Genomic DNA, 12,513 nt, shown 5'->3' on the forward strand with positions numbered 1-12,513 from the left:
CGTGGCATCGTCGGCAGACTCCTTCCCTGCGCGGTTCCGCGCCTGCGAGGGGGAGGGATGCCGTGCTGCTGCGTCCACTCCTCGCTCGTGCTTTTTTATTTTTTTTCCAGTGCACTGCCGCTTGTCCTTTCGACGCGCAAGACCGAGAAGCGCTCGAGCACAAAACAAGCAATGCGAGCCGGTGAATCGCCGAAGCCGCATCGGCTTCGGGCCCGGAGGCTGCAGCCCTTAACGAGACACAACGACCTAACGTTTTCCTTTCTTGCCTCTTTTACCACCACCGTCCCTCCCCGCCACCTCGCTCTCTATCTCTGCCTCCTGGCTCCGGGAATGAGTGCCAATGGCAAGTGCGTTAAACGACATCTGATTATCCAGCACAGATTGATGGTTTTACCTTCTTTTTTTTTTCTACTCTTACCCACCACCGAAGAAGATCAATGGAATGCGGTCGAATGATTCTTGCGAGGGTGCAGAAGCTTTTGGCGACCCTCTGCGTTCTTCAAGTGCGACTGCTCGCGTTAAAGCCCGCGCCTTGGTGCGTGCGTTTTTTACTGCGGCAGTCGTAAAAACAGCCATGGTTGCAGGCAGCGCGCAATTGCACGGCGGACGCGGGAGCTAACAATCACGAGCGCTACGGGCCACAGGGGGCGAAATCGCTTCAGTGTCAAGTTCGCGCTGGCTGCAGCAAATACGATATCGTACCCAACTAGACGCGATCGCCTTGTTTGTAAAAGCTCCAAACTGCGGTTGTTGCGCCTTGTCCGTCCGGACATTTCGTTGTGGCCGACGTCGTAGTGTCGTAGCGCGACGCCATATCGTTTTGCCGTCGTCGGGTCACCTCCTCACTCTCAGCTTTACCCGCACCGCATGGCAAAGAAAAAAAAAACTTTGGCCACCACAGCCACTGGACATCTAAACCCATGCCTATTCTCCGGTGGAGGTTCGACGAGGTACTGGGACAATGAGTTGGCAGCCGGACGAGCCATGGCTACTAATCTATCACGTGACATCCGCGCTCAGCGGTTTGTGCGGGATTCTACGAGCCACGCATACTCTAAAATTTTGCGGCATCTGCACACGCGTCTCGGAAGCCGCAGCTGGCACTAGTGTGTCGGACGAATACGACGTTAAGGAAAGAATAAAGAAACAGAAGTCCAACCTAAATGTTATTGTGCACATCATGAAGAGAAATTTGTTTTTAGAGCAGAGGATATATATACATCTTCTTTTTGTCAGCGTCTGTTTGTCAGCGTCCGATAGGTGGCCAAGTTATGGGTGACCAACTATCGCAAACCAAGATAATGCGCGTTAGAGCTGTTTTCATTCGGGATCGCAAGTGAACGGTTTGGTCGCGACCCTGTGCGGTGAGATGTAAGCGCAAGACCGATGGCAATACCACATATGCTTATGTGCTAGTGCTGGAAGGTTTGATGACTTCTGGATTTCGAAAGTATGGGAGGATAGGATAGGAATAACTTTAGCAAAGTGTCGGCGACCGACGGTTTAACGCGTCGTGACGCTGGCATGGGAGAAAACTGTTGGTTAACTATACGTGTATATCGATATGGTGCTGAAAAAAAAAAAAAACTACGCGCATCAAACAAAGATAACGAAGATTAAACAAAACAAAAGATAACGACACTCACTCCGTAGGTATAGCTTCCCGAGTGCAGTGAGAAATATTCGTTCTCGAAATGACAATCGAGAAGTGAACAAATTTTACAGTGCATATTGGCACGAAATGGCAATCGCAATGTGAACGAATGTTACAGCCCATATTGGCACCTGTTAACTGTGTGTAGCTGCTGGTGCGCTCGAGCACGCCGCCGCAGCATTTGGGAAAATGTGGAGCAGTGACTTAGCGCGCACATTCTTCACGCAGTTTCATCGCAGCTGCAAAAGGCCACAAAAGCGCTGCTGCGATATTTGAAAGCGACCGGACTGAGTCAGCGTCTGTGATCCGGACTGAGTGGCCGACTGATATCTCCAGTGGACCTTCTCTTCTAATCTTTCCGTCCCCCTTTCCCTTGTAGGGTAGGGTAGCCAACCGGGCTCAGTCCTGGTTAACCTGCCTACGTTTCCTTTATCACTTGCTCTCTCTCTCTCTTCCGCGAAGACGCAAGTGAACATGCTCCTTTCCTGAGAAGCATCGCGCAAGAATTATTCCTGCACCGGCGAAGCGGAACGTATAAGGAACGTAGAGAAAGAGCAAATCTACTGCGTTTTTAGTGTAACGTTAATGGGTAAAATTAATCTATTTAACCAGGGCTCACGCACTTAAAAAGAAGAAAGAAAGAAATGAATACAGAATTTGCAGCATTCCTGCGATTAGGCGGTACTTCCGGGCCAGTTTCCCGAGGTGGGTAAAAAATTAGTTTTCACTCGCAGTGTGGTAGGGGACAGGATGGTGATTGATGGCGATGGCGCGACGATAAGAAAGGACGCACTGAAACAGCGAACGTAGTTTCGAGCTCTTAAACTGCTCTCGCATTGTGAAATAACGGCAAGGAGTCTTTCAAGGCGCACGCAGGAATGTCGCTTAATACGAAATTACGTCAAGCATTAAGCGGTACCCAAAAACAAGTGCGAGCTCTCCAGCTCCAAAACAGTCCGACCATTTCAGCGAGCGACGAGCTTTTGAAAACGTCCTGTACACTTGGGAATACTTCAGCAGGACCAACTGCAGAAGAAGTATGCGAGAAAAAAAGAGATTATGGAAGCTTAACTTAAGCGGGCGGTGAAATAGCGCAGCTGCCCCTCGCTACGCTAAAGCTCTGAAGAGGATGAACGATTTTCATCAACCGGCGCTTAGAAGCTGGTCGTCGACAAAAGGAACAAAAAAAAAAGAATAGCGCTAAAAATGAAGAACTATTGTTCTCGTAAGGTACCTTGGCCTCAATGCAGTCTATTCGCTTTCTCGTAGAGGTACGGAGATAAAGTTTCACGTATACCGGGCAAGGTTTGTCACACAGGAAAGCGAAGTAAGTTATGGACGGTGCTTTATACACGTACGTAAGCGCCACATATGAACTTCTGCAAGAACACCGATAACGCCCGCTTGGAAACACAGCCCCTGGCGCAGCAAGACGCTTGCACAAATGAAACAAAAGTAAAGGGAGGCAATTTAGCACGTTCGCAGTCAACGAGCTCATAAAAATCGAGTTTCCACGCAGTCTTTGCTTGCTCAACGATGGTTTGCGACAGGGTTTAGAAACACACGCGAAAGCGTTGCCGTCGTCGCTGCAGAGCCAAAGCAGTTGCTTCAACGGTGTCTCCCAAGATTCCTGCTGCGATCTGCGGAATCGCGTGCTTTTGAAACACTCCTAGCTGCACGCACCCTAGCTACCACTAAAAGCAACGATTGGCGCGAATCTGGATTTCACGTCACTACCTGCCCAGCAAACAGAAACTGCAGTAAACCACCAGCATGCGAACACCCACAGAAAAATTGTAGTTCGCTCTCCGACAGCGCCAGAAAGTCAAGTAGACATGAAATCACAAATGCGTTGCGCACCTCGATGGAGAGAGCGCACCGCAATGCAGCGCGCTCTCACCTGCAATCACAGAAGCCGTGCGGAAAAGTGCGCGCACAGGCACGAAGCAATGTGTTTCAAAGCTGCGGCGATCGCGCGCTGGCTGGCCGTTCGACACAACTCGAAGTCAAATAAAAAGTACGTCCGCTTTGAGAAAGCGGTTTCACCGTAAGTTTGCTCAATCGAACGCGTTCGGCGCAGGAAGCCGTACTTTGGAAGCGCAGTTTTCGAAAATGACGGGCTTCCTTCCTTCCTTCGCATCGCTTCACGAGTGAACGTAAGCAATTCGATCGCGTCGCACGACGACTGGTGAAGAAGCAACAAGCGGCCCGCGCCGAATCGCAGCGAGCGATTCCCATCGAGCAAGAAGCTACTGACCTGTGTTAACCAGGACCAGGCACCCGGCGAAGACGCGTAGAAGCATGCCCGCAGGGGGGTTTTGCCGACGAGGGGACGGCCTCCGGCACTGCATGGCGACGGTGCTGGCTCTCCTCGAATGTCCCGTCGACGAGTATCCAAGCTTCGGAAGAGTTCGCGCTCACAGTCGCCACGGGCACGTCGCTGTCGTCTTCGTCGCTGGTCGCGCACGGGCAACAGTCGGACGACGCACCACCATAGCGCGCGCGAGAGTGTTGCGGTCACCAGTCGCCGCTGGCTCCCGGTCACACCGCAGGAGCCAGTGGAAGGAGAACGCGCGACGCACTCACACTCGCGCCGACACGCGCACTTGCGAGCGGCTGTTCCGGCGGCGGCGAGCGGCCCGCAAGCCTGGGGCCAGGACAGCAGCCGGGGCGACGAAGAGCGCCACGAGAAACGCGGAGCGCATCCAACGCGCGAAGCTCCTCGCGACGCCTCGGGCTCGAAGAAGAGTTCTCGCGGAGGGCGAGCGAACGACCGCGTGGGCAGGTCCCGGCGGGGAAGAGCGGCACCGGTGAGGCGCGCGCGATGTCCGTCGGGGCGACGACGCCGGCCGGGCTGGTGCTGCGTTCGCCAAAACACGTCGAACGCAGCGCGCAAAAGAGGGGGGGGGGAAAAAAAAAGAGAAGTCAGCTGCGGCGAGGCGGCCCGGGTGTGTGTGCCGCGATGGGGAGCCGTTCGGCGTGCGAGCCTCGGGTCAGAGCGCCGCCGGGCAACCGGAGAGACTGGAGCTGTAACGCTGGACGGACGGCTGGAATGCCAGCAGCGGCGGCAGCGGGCGGCGCGCTGTTGTTCCTCCGATCGCGGCCACGGAGCCCATTGAGCCGAGCTGCGGCGGCGCGCTCCGCTCGGCGAGGCCCGTGGCGCCCTCCCGCGGCAAGCTCCGGCAACCGCACGGCGGACGCCGGGAGAGTGCGGGCAGCGCACCAGCAGTAGGGCCCCGTGGGTTTCGAGCGCGTCCCCTCTCTCTTCGTCCCTCGACCGTCTCTTCCCAGAGGCTGCCGGCACCAAAGGGGCGCTCGCTGCCTCTTGCCACTCCAGCAGCGTCTCACCTGCTCGTCCTCTTGTGAGGACACCGGCAATTGTTTATCTTCGTAGGCACTTGCGGTTTTCGTAGACACGCATGTTTGTTTTGCGTACCGTAGTAAGCATGGCGGCTCGGCCAAGACCCTCTCCGGAGAGCCATCTAGAGGCATCGGTGTGGTAAAAAACAATTGCACACTAGAGAGCCAATGAGCGAAAACACGGTAGGATAGACAGGTCTGCTTTTACTGGATCGCTAGACCGTGCGATCGCTGTACGCTGTTATTCAACATCGGTTCTGCCACTTTCGTGGGAAACCAGGATATGTAAGTACTGGGGGCATGAGAAAGGAGCACGCAGGGCCCGAGAGAGAGAGAGAGAGAGATTAAGGGCTACTACGAATGTGGCGCACCGAAATAATGCGAAAGTCGTGGAGAGGTTAGGAAGTGCGGCGTCGGCTATAAATATTCAGGCGCGAATGAAGCGTTCGTAACATCAGGAAGCGCGTTGCCCAAATGGAAATACACACGCGGCCGCAGAAGCAATAAAGACGTCTCAAAGCGGCCAGCCACCCAGATTTATTCGTTCCAACGTTTCTCGCTTGGCGCAAAAAAAGACAGAAGAATGGGAGGATGCGTACGTCAAGAACACCGAGGAACTTTCCTCATTCAGCGCTCAGATCGACTTTTGCTTTCCTTCCGCTCTATTCCTTTGTCGTAGTCCTATTCACGGGCGTTCTCGGGTTAACGCTCTATGACATCGCGATTTCCCGCAGCCTGCAGAGCTTTCGACGACTTCTACCGGAACGAAGAGAAAGGAAGAAAGAAAGAAATAGAACAGTTGCGAAGGGCACTAACTACCCCGAAAAGATAGGAAACGCAAATAAAGTGAGTTTCGGGGAAAGTTCTCGCAGTACGGCACCGTCTTTCTTATTGAATATCGGCATTATTTGTTCTTACCTTCGAGTTCACGTTACAACGGACTTCTTTTTCCATGCACGTCAAAAGCACTGCCTCCATTCAGACGAATGTTCTACGTTTCTTTGCTTGCTATGTAAGTTGAGCAATTACGAAGCTATTTTCTTAACCTCTGTATAAGGTCAATGAAATGTGTAGCAGCGGAACATGGGACTATATTTAAGGTAGAGTGTTGTAGTATGATTATTTAGCGTGCCTGACTAAAGGAGAAAGCTATCGTGCATCTTATGGGCAAATGCTCACACATCGTCAGTTTATATCGCGAAGGAAAAATTAAGCCATGTTTTCTATTGGCGCGAATACGTAGTTCTTACTGAAGTCTGCTGAAAGCTTTTCCGTCTTTTTCAGTACAAGTTTTGTGTCGTTTTCACGCGTTTCACCGTTAAAATTTCATGGCTGTCCCTGCTGCTTCTAAAGCACTCAAAATTTCCACTATGTGCGGCCACCGTACCGCGCGATAACTGAAGGATGATGCAAAATAAAGGCATACGCAAACCTAATTAATGCCTCGGTATAGGACGGCCTATTGTTCCGGACTAACTCATTCTGGCTAACGTTGACCGACTATGTGCAGCATAACGGAGATAATGCGAGGAACAAATGTTTTCTTGGGTGCGTTTGGTGACAATCGGTCCTAATTGAAAAAGAAAAGGCGGGGGAAGAGAGAGAGAGAGAGAGAGAGAGAGAGAGAGAGAGAGAGAGAGAGGGGGGGGGGGCACTTATTTTCAATTACAGCGCACATCGAGTCGTCAAGCTGAACTGACTCACGTGAAAGCTAAGTGACTCAAATCCTGAATGCGCATACGGTAACGGCTACTAATTACAAGACTCCGAATCTGACGCAGCCCAATAGTGGAGTCTATTCAGGCGTGACGAAGGTCGTTTAGCGGGTGTAATGGCAAGCTTTCCATTTGCCTACGGAAGAGGCTTCGGGCTTCCTCGATTATCAAGCCCCGAGTTCACATCCCGGGCATTCACGCGTATTCACGCGTTGTCTGTTTCATAAATGCTTGATTTGACGACTCAATGGGCGCTAAAGTTGAAAATCAGTGCTTGCCACCCCCTTTTTTCTTTTTTGTTGTTCTTTTTTTGATTAGGACCGATTGTCACAAAAACGCGCGCGCGAGAAAGAGATCAATTCCTCTCGTTATCTACGTTATCGTATACGTATAGCCTACATTGAATCGTCAAATTAACGTTGTATGAAACTGAGAACGCGTGGATAGGCGTGTAGTGAAACCGGGGCTTGGTTATAAAGGAAGCACGAAGCCTCATGCTCAGGCGGAGTGAAAGCTTCTAATTAAAACCGCTAAACGACCTGCGTCCCGTCTGAATAGACTCCACTGCTGTGGCGGCGTGAAATTGAGAGCCTTGTAAATAGAAGCAGTTACCGTACGTGCATTTAGGATTTGAGTCGCTCAGCTTTCACGTGAGTTGGTTCATTTTACGTAAGCCTATGAAAAGGGATATCTCACTTCGTTATGTTGCTGGTTGTGAGCTATTGTCAGGGACAGACCCGCCGTGCTCCCTCAGTTGCTGTGGCTTTGTGCTGCTAAACATCTGAGGTCTCGGGTCCGATTCCCGGCCGCGACAGCCGCATCTCAGTGTGGTGGTTTGCAGGATGTATCAAAGAGCACAAATGAACATCTTGGTAAAAAAAAAAAATAGGGGGGTGGGGAAGATACCCTCGTCAATTTAGATATCGGTTCATGTTAAAGAAATGTACGCGTTGTCAACTTAATCCGGAATCCGCTTACTACGACACCTCTCATAGCTCGCTTTTCTTTGGGCTGTAACTCCCAAATTTGATTTGACTGTGACAACAATGCACAGGACCCTGAGATTATCTATTGCGCTTCGCTTTCTCGTGTTTCTGTCTTATTATCTAAGTTAAGTGGCAAACTATAATTACCTCTTATGAAGTTACCGTCACTCCGTTATCTTTCTTCAATCTAGTTAGTTCTCACGTCATTTCCAAATTTGAGCAGATTGTTAGAGAAAGCTCCGTGTTGTGCAAAAAAGACATGAAAGAGATAGAGACATTGTAAAAGGTGGTGCCACAACAGCAGCGAAGGCCGTTAAAATGAATCTTGACGTAATGTGTCTCTAGCATTTAGAACAGTTGCAAAACACGCGCGACGGCAAAAGAAAGTGAGAGTCTCTTCGAAAGTGCTTTCTGATAAATTAATTAGGTCTATTGTCATCAGGAAATGAATAACTCACAGGACCAGCACGTTTCTAAATGTTATTTGTCAGCGCAGTTCAGTACTTCAGCACAGTATAGACCAATAAACCTTATGCAGGCATTCTGGAGAAGTAGTACTCCTGACCAAGAACACACTTTTTCTTACTGCGCAGATAAATGAAAAAAACTACAAATCTATTTCGGTCAAGGAAACAAAAGGGCTTACCGGCAACCCACTTCGTGATTACTCAGTGATTGTGTAATATGCAGTTATCAGGCACCGAATCTGCATATAAAAGCCACATCAACCGTGCCTTATGCTTTGGGTTAGCACGCACGAAACTCCAATATAAGCTTCATGGAGTCAAGCGCGCACTACGAGCTACTGTTTTTTGTGCAGGATATCGAAGGGAAGTCGGGCTTACCTCTAAACAAAAAGGCTAAGCCAAGACAAGTAGCAGTCATCCCGTTGATTTTCAATCATAACTTTATAACGTCGGAATGCGCTTCTTGATGGATCTCCGACATTTGAACAGTGCATCACTGCGCAAGGACAGTGTTCGTCTCCTTTTGTCACAGTTTGGTGTTGCACTGTTCAAAGTTCAAAATACTAATAATAAATTACAGACAAGCTCAGCGCTCGTACCACTTGTCCTAACAATTGCAAAAACATAGGCATCAAGCATTCCTTCTGTCTCTTTGGTTTGTCTGCACGGGCGCGCTATATCTGCGAAGTGGTAGCGTTGTATTCTTAAGAGGAAGCTTTAGCTCCAGTGCTCCTATCTAAATACATGTAAAAGGAGAATTCGTTTTTCTTGGCAACCACTGCACTAAATTTGACAAGGTTTGTTGCATTTAAAAGACAAAGTTGATATCTAGTGACTGTTGGTTTCGAATTTTCGAGTTAGGTTGTCAATGTTTTATTAAAAATTGGCAAAAATCGAAAATTTTCGAAAAACGAAACTATCAAGTTTACAACTTTGTAACTCAACCACTAAAAATGATAATACAATTCTGTGAACAACAACTAATAGTACATCTAAAGCGGACAAAATTGATATGTTACACATGAATATAAAAAAAACTTTAATCATAGGGAAATACAACTTTTGCAAAACCGTTGTAACCAACGTAAGAAATTCACGTAAGATGTAAAATGACATATTGAATTTGTCCGCTTTGAATGATCTAATGGATGCCGTTTACAGAACCACGATATCAGTTCTTGATGCAGAGCTATGACTTTGTGAACTTCGTGCTTCTATTTTTTTCAAACGGTCAAATATTTGAAAATCGTTTTAGGAAAATTCAAGCCCTAAATCGAAATTCCGCTTCGAACAGTCACTAGAATTTAACTTTCTCTTTCAAATGCAACAAATTTCACCAAAATCGGTCGAGGAGTTATCTCATAAAAACGTTTTTGCGCTTTACATGTATTTGAATAGGCCGCGTCGGAGTTGGGCCCGAGCTAAAGCTTCCTCTTAACTGCGTTCTGGTATAGCTGACTACAATCTCATGGGCAGTGTTATTAATTATTACGACGGATTATACTTATTAAAGACCAGTCTATGGGGTTATGCTCTGCTCTTAGGGTAAAGTGACAGAACAACCGGTTGTCCACCTGTGAGGAGTTTCGTAAGAAATTCCCGGCATATGTAGAACTCCACCAAACAGAATGCAAATTGATGTCACAGCATGCGCGGGTGTATGTCTTGTGGCAAGGAGAGGATGCAGAAACGTATCCAGCTGAGCTAGAAGCATGGTATGCTAACAACGCAAATAGTTCCTCTGCGTACGTTACTTGGCGTGACATTGCAGCATTTGCGGACACTCCCGTTGGTGAGCCTAACTTTGCTTTGCCGCACCGGATCCATCGAACGTGCTCACCCTAATGTGACCACAACCACAGCTCATATTGATGCGCTCGCAAAACACAACAATCAGGGCTACCAAAAAAAAAGGAGGCTTCACAATTCCTGCAGCGATACTCATGTGGTCTCAACTAATCACAAGAGACGTGCGAAGTCAAAATGATGCGGATAGCGTCATTGAACGACACTCGCGAGTTGCGAGCAACAATGCGCGTACGAGCATGCCGCCGGAAGCCGAACAAAGCGAGTATTGGTACAACTAGCCTATATACACGCATCTACGTCACATATATGTCAGCTTAAGTCATGTATTTACCACGAAGTAGTGAGATAGATGTTAGTAGCCTCTTGGAGAATAGCTAATTAGGTGCCCGTTCCTTCATTGAGTGTCGGCGTCCCTCGGCGTCCTCGGCGTAACGGAGCGAACGACCACAGCGAAGGATGAAAGAGCGAACGCGGTGATAGCGTGGAGAACGCGAGGAGAAAAGCGAATGAGGAAGGTATGGCGAAAGCGTGTGAAGGAAAGCGTACTGCTACGCAAGACAGGCTCTTCGGTGACGAACGCTACGAGGTGGCGCCAGAGTCGCACGCCACCTAAGGCCCCTTAAACTTCGTAAAGTAGTGCCACGCTTTGAAGAATGCCGCCTCCTCCTCGCGCGCTCTGGCAGAGGCTAACGCCGCGTCGCTATTGGCCTAATAGCATCACGTGGGCCCTCGCGCCATGCAGCAGCGCCATTTTTGCTCGAGAAGCGTCTACGGAGTGGCGAGGAGCGCATGTTGGCGCCGTTGCTACGCTGGAGCAGTGTAGGCGGCGCCACGGTCGAGGAGGGAGCGTGAAAGAGAGGAGAAACGAGGCGGAGTGAAGGCGGAGCAGGAGAGTGTCGCTACTTTACGAAGTTTAAGGGGATTTAGCGCCGCAGTCTGTTCACCGATGACGCCATCGTTAAGGCATGCGGCGAGCGCGTCTATCCATACCATGTATAGAAACAAAGCGCTGCTTGAGCGGAGGTCTGTCTTCGGCAGCTGCTGTGAATCTCGCCCACGCGTCACTCACGCGCTGAATCTCGCGATTCCCGATTAGCGAGGCCGTCGTGCCACACCTCGCTCTGTTTGCAATGTGCCGCACGAGACACATTGTCCACGCCAGCCACAATACTCACAACGTTCTCTTCCTAATATAAACCGTGTACCTGTATAATCATAACACAAAATAATGACACGCATACTTTTCTCACGCAATGAACTGCCCTCAGATATCGCATTAGGGAGTATCGTAATCGTCGGTGAAGTTCTTTTATTTAGCCTGTGTGACCATTCATATGCAAGGGTAACTTTCACAAATTCAGTTCGCTCGCGCAAAGCAACGGCGCACTACAAGGTACGGGAAACGGCTAGTGCCCTCTTTCTTTCCTCCTCGCTCTCTTTCTCTCCTTTCTCAATAATAGATGCGCGTCTGGCTAATCTCCCTGTTTTCCTTGCTTCTCTCTTTCCCTCTCCCTTTTGGTGGCTCTGCTAATATGACATATGATATTCCTGACTCCCTGGACTGATGCAGATGAGAGCAAATCGAGTGCTGTTGCACACCCGTTTTAGAGCACGCTTGACTTTACGGAGTATTAGAGAACAGCATTCAGGGTTTGTTAATGCATGTTATCCTTCCGGCTGGGGGTAAAAGGCAAAGCTGCCTCGCGGCGCCCATTCCCCTACATACAGCTTTAACGTTTGACAGTCAGCAGCCACACCACTGTACGAGAGAGTGAACATGAACATGACGAGATCTTCATGTTGGACAATTTCTATGGCGATTATATCGTGTCTCGGTGCCTTGAGAACGCTTGAACTGTGCAGAGATCGATTTCAACGATAATTAAAAGTGTCCGCGCACCCTTCACATGTTGCACTAGAAGTCTGCCGGCTCTCGCAAACAAATTCTTGATCTTTCAGCCACTAATGATTTTATCGATAATAAGAGAAATCGGTGTAAGAGAAAACTAAACTAAAGCAACAAGTACATAACTCTAACTTTACCTAAAGAGCAATCTCACAAGTCTGCAATCGGCACTTATTTCGACATCTAAAGCGGAGAAACAGATATGTTACCGCACCGCCCTGAAATAAACCAATTACTTGTGCACAGGACTTTCGCAGAGCTCGATTAAACAATGTAATATCCATTATATATATATACATACAATGTCCGCCTAAGAAAACCCTTTACAAGATTGGGATATATGTTGCTTTTTTTAACAGAGTTGCAGATTGTTATACCTTGGGATTTTTAATTTTCTTTTTCTTTTTTGCCAATGGAGTCGCCGGGATATGCTTTTCTCTTCAATGCGAAGCAAATGTTATTCAGATCGGTTCAGCGGCACCCTGTCGAGGGCATTTCCCCGTTTCACGTGTGCCTGAGTATAGGGAAATCGTTGTTGACTTTTGGAGCTAAAGCTCTCTCTCCATTAACTCAAACACGAACATCGATAGGGGGCGCCGGTGGTAGTGATCTTGCG

The 12,513-nt window shown here is 49.0% G+C and overlaps 1 protein-coding gene and 1 long non-coding RNA gene across 4 annotated transcripts in view; one reads left to right on the forward strand and one right to left on the reverse strand.

Annotated features, from left to right (window-relative positions):
• Positions 1-4,751, reverse strand: part of LOC135895979 (nephrin-like) — a 344,642-nt gene extending 339,891 nt beyond the window's left edge. For both annotated transcript variants that reach the window (XM_070536924.1, XM_070536923.1), the window contains exon 1: positions 3,912-4,751. In XM_070536924.1, the coding sequence (XP_070393025.1) occupies positions 3,912-4,005 (94 nt within the window). In that variant the 5' untranslated portion in view covers positions 4,006-4,751. The remainder of the gene's footprint in view (positions 1-3,911) is intronic.
• Positions 1-12,513, forward strand: part of LOC135915411 (uncharacterized) — a 155,614-nt gene that overhangs the window by 25,842 nt on the left and 117,259 nt on the right. The window lies entirely within an intron of this gene.

Source organism: Dermacentor albipictus, chromosome 4 (genome assembly GCF_038994185.2).
Source record: "Dermacentor albipictus isolate Rhodes 1998 colony chromosome 4, USDA_Dalb.pri_finalv2, whole genome shotgun sequence".
NCBI lineage: Eukaryota > Metazoa > Arthropoda > Arachnida > Ixodida > Ixodidae > Dermacentor > Dermacentor albipictus.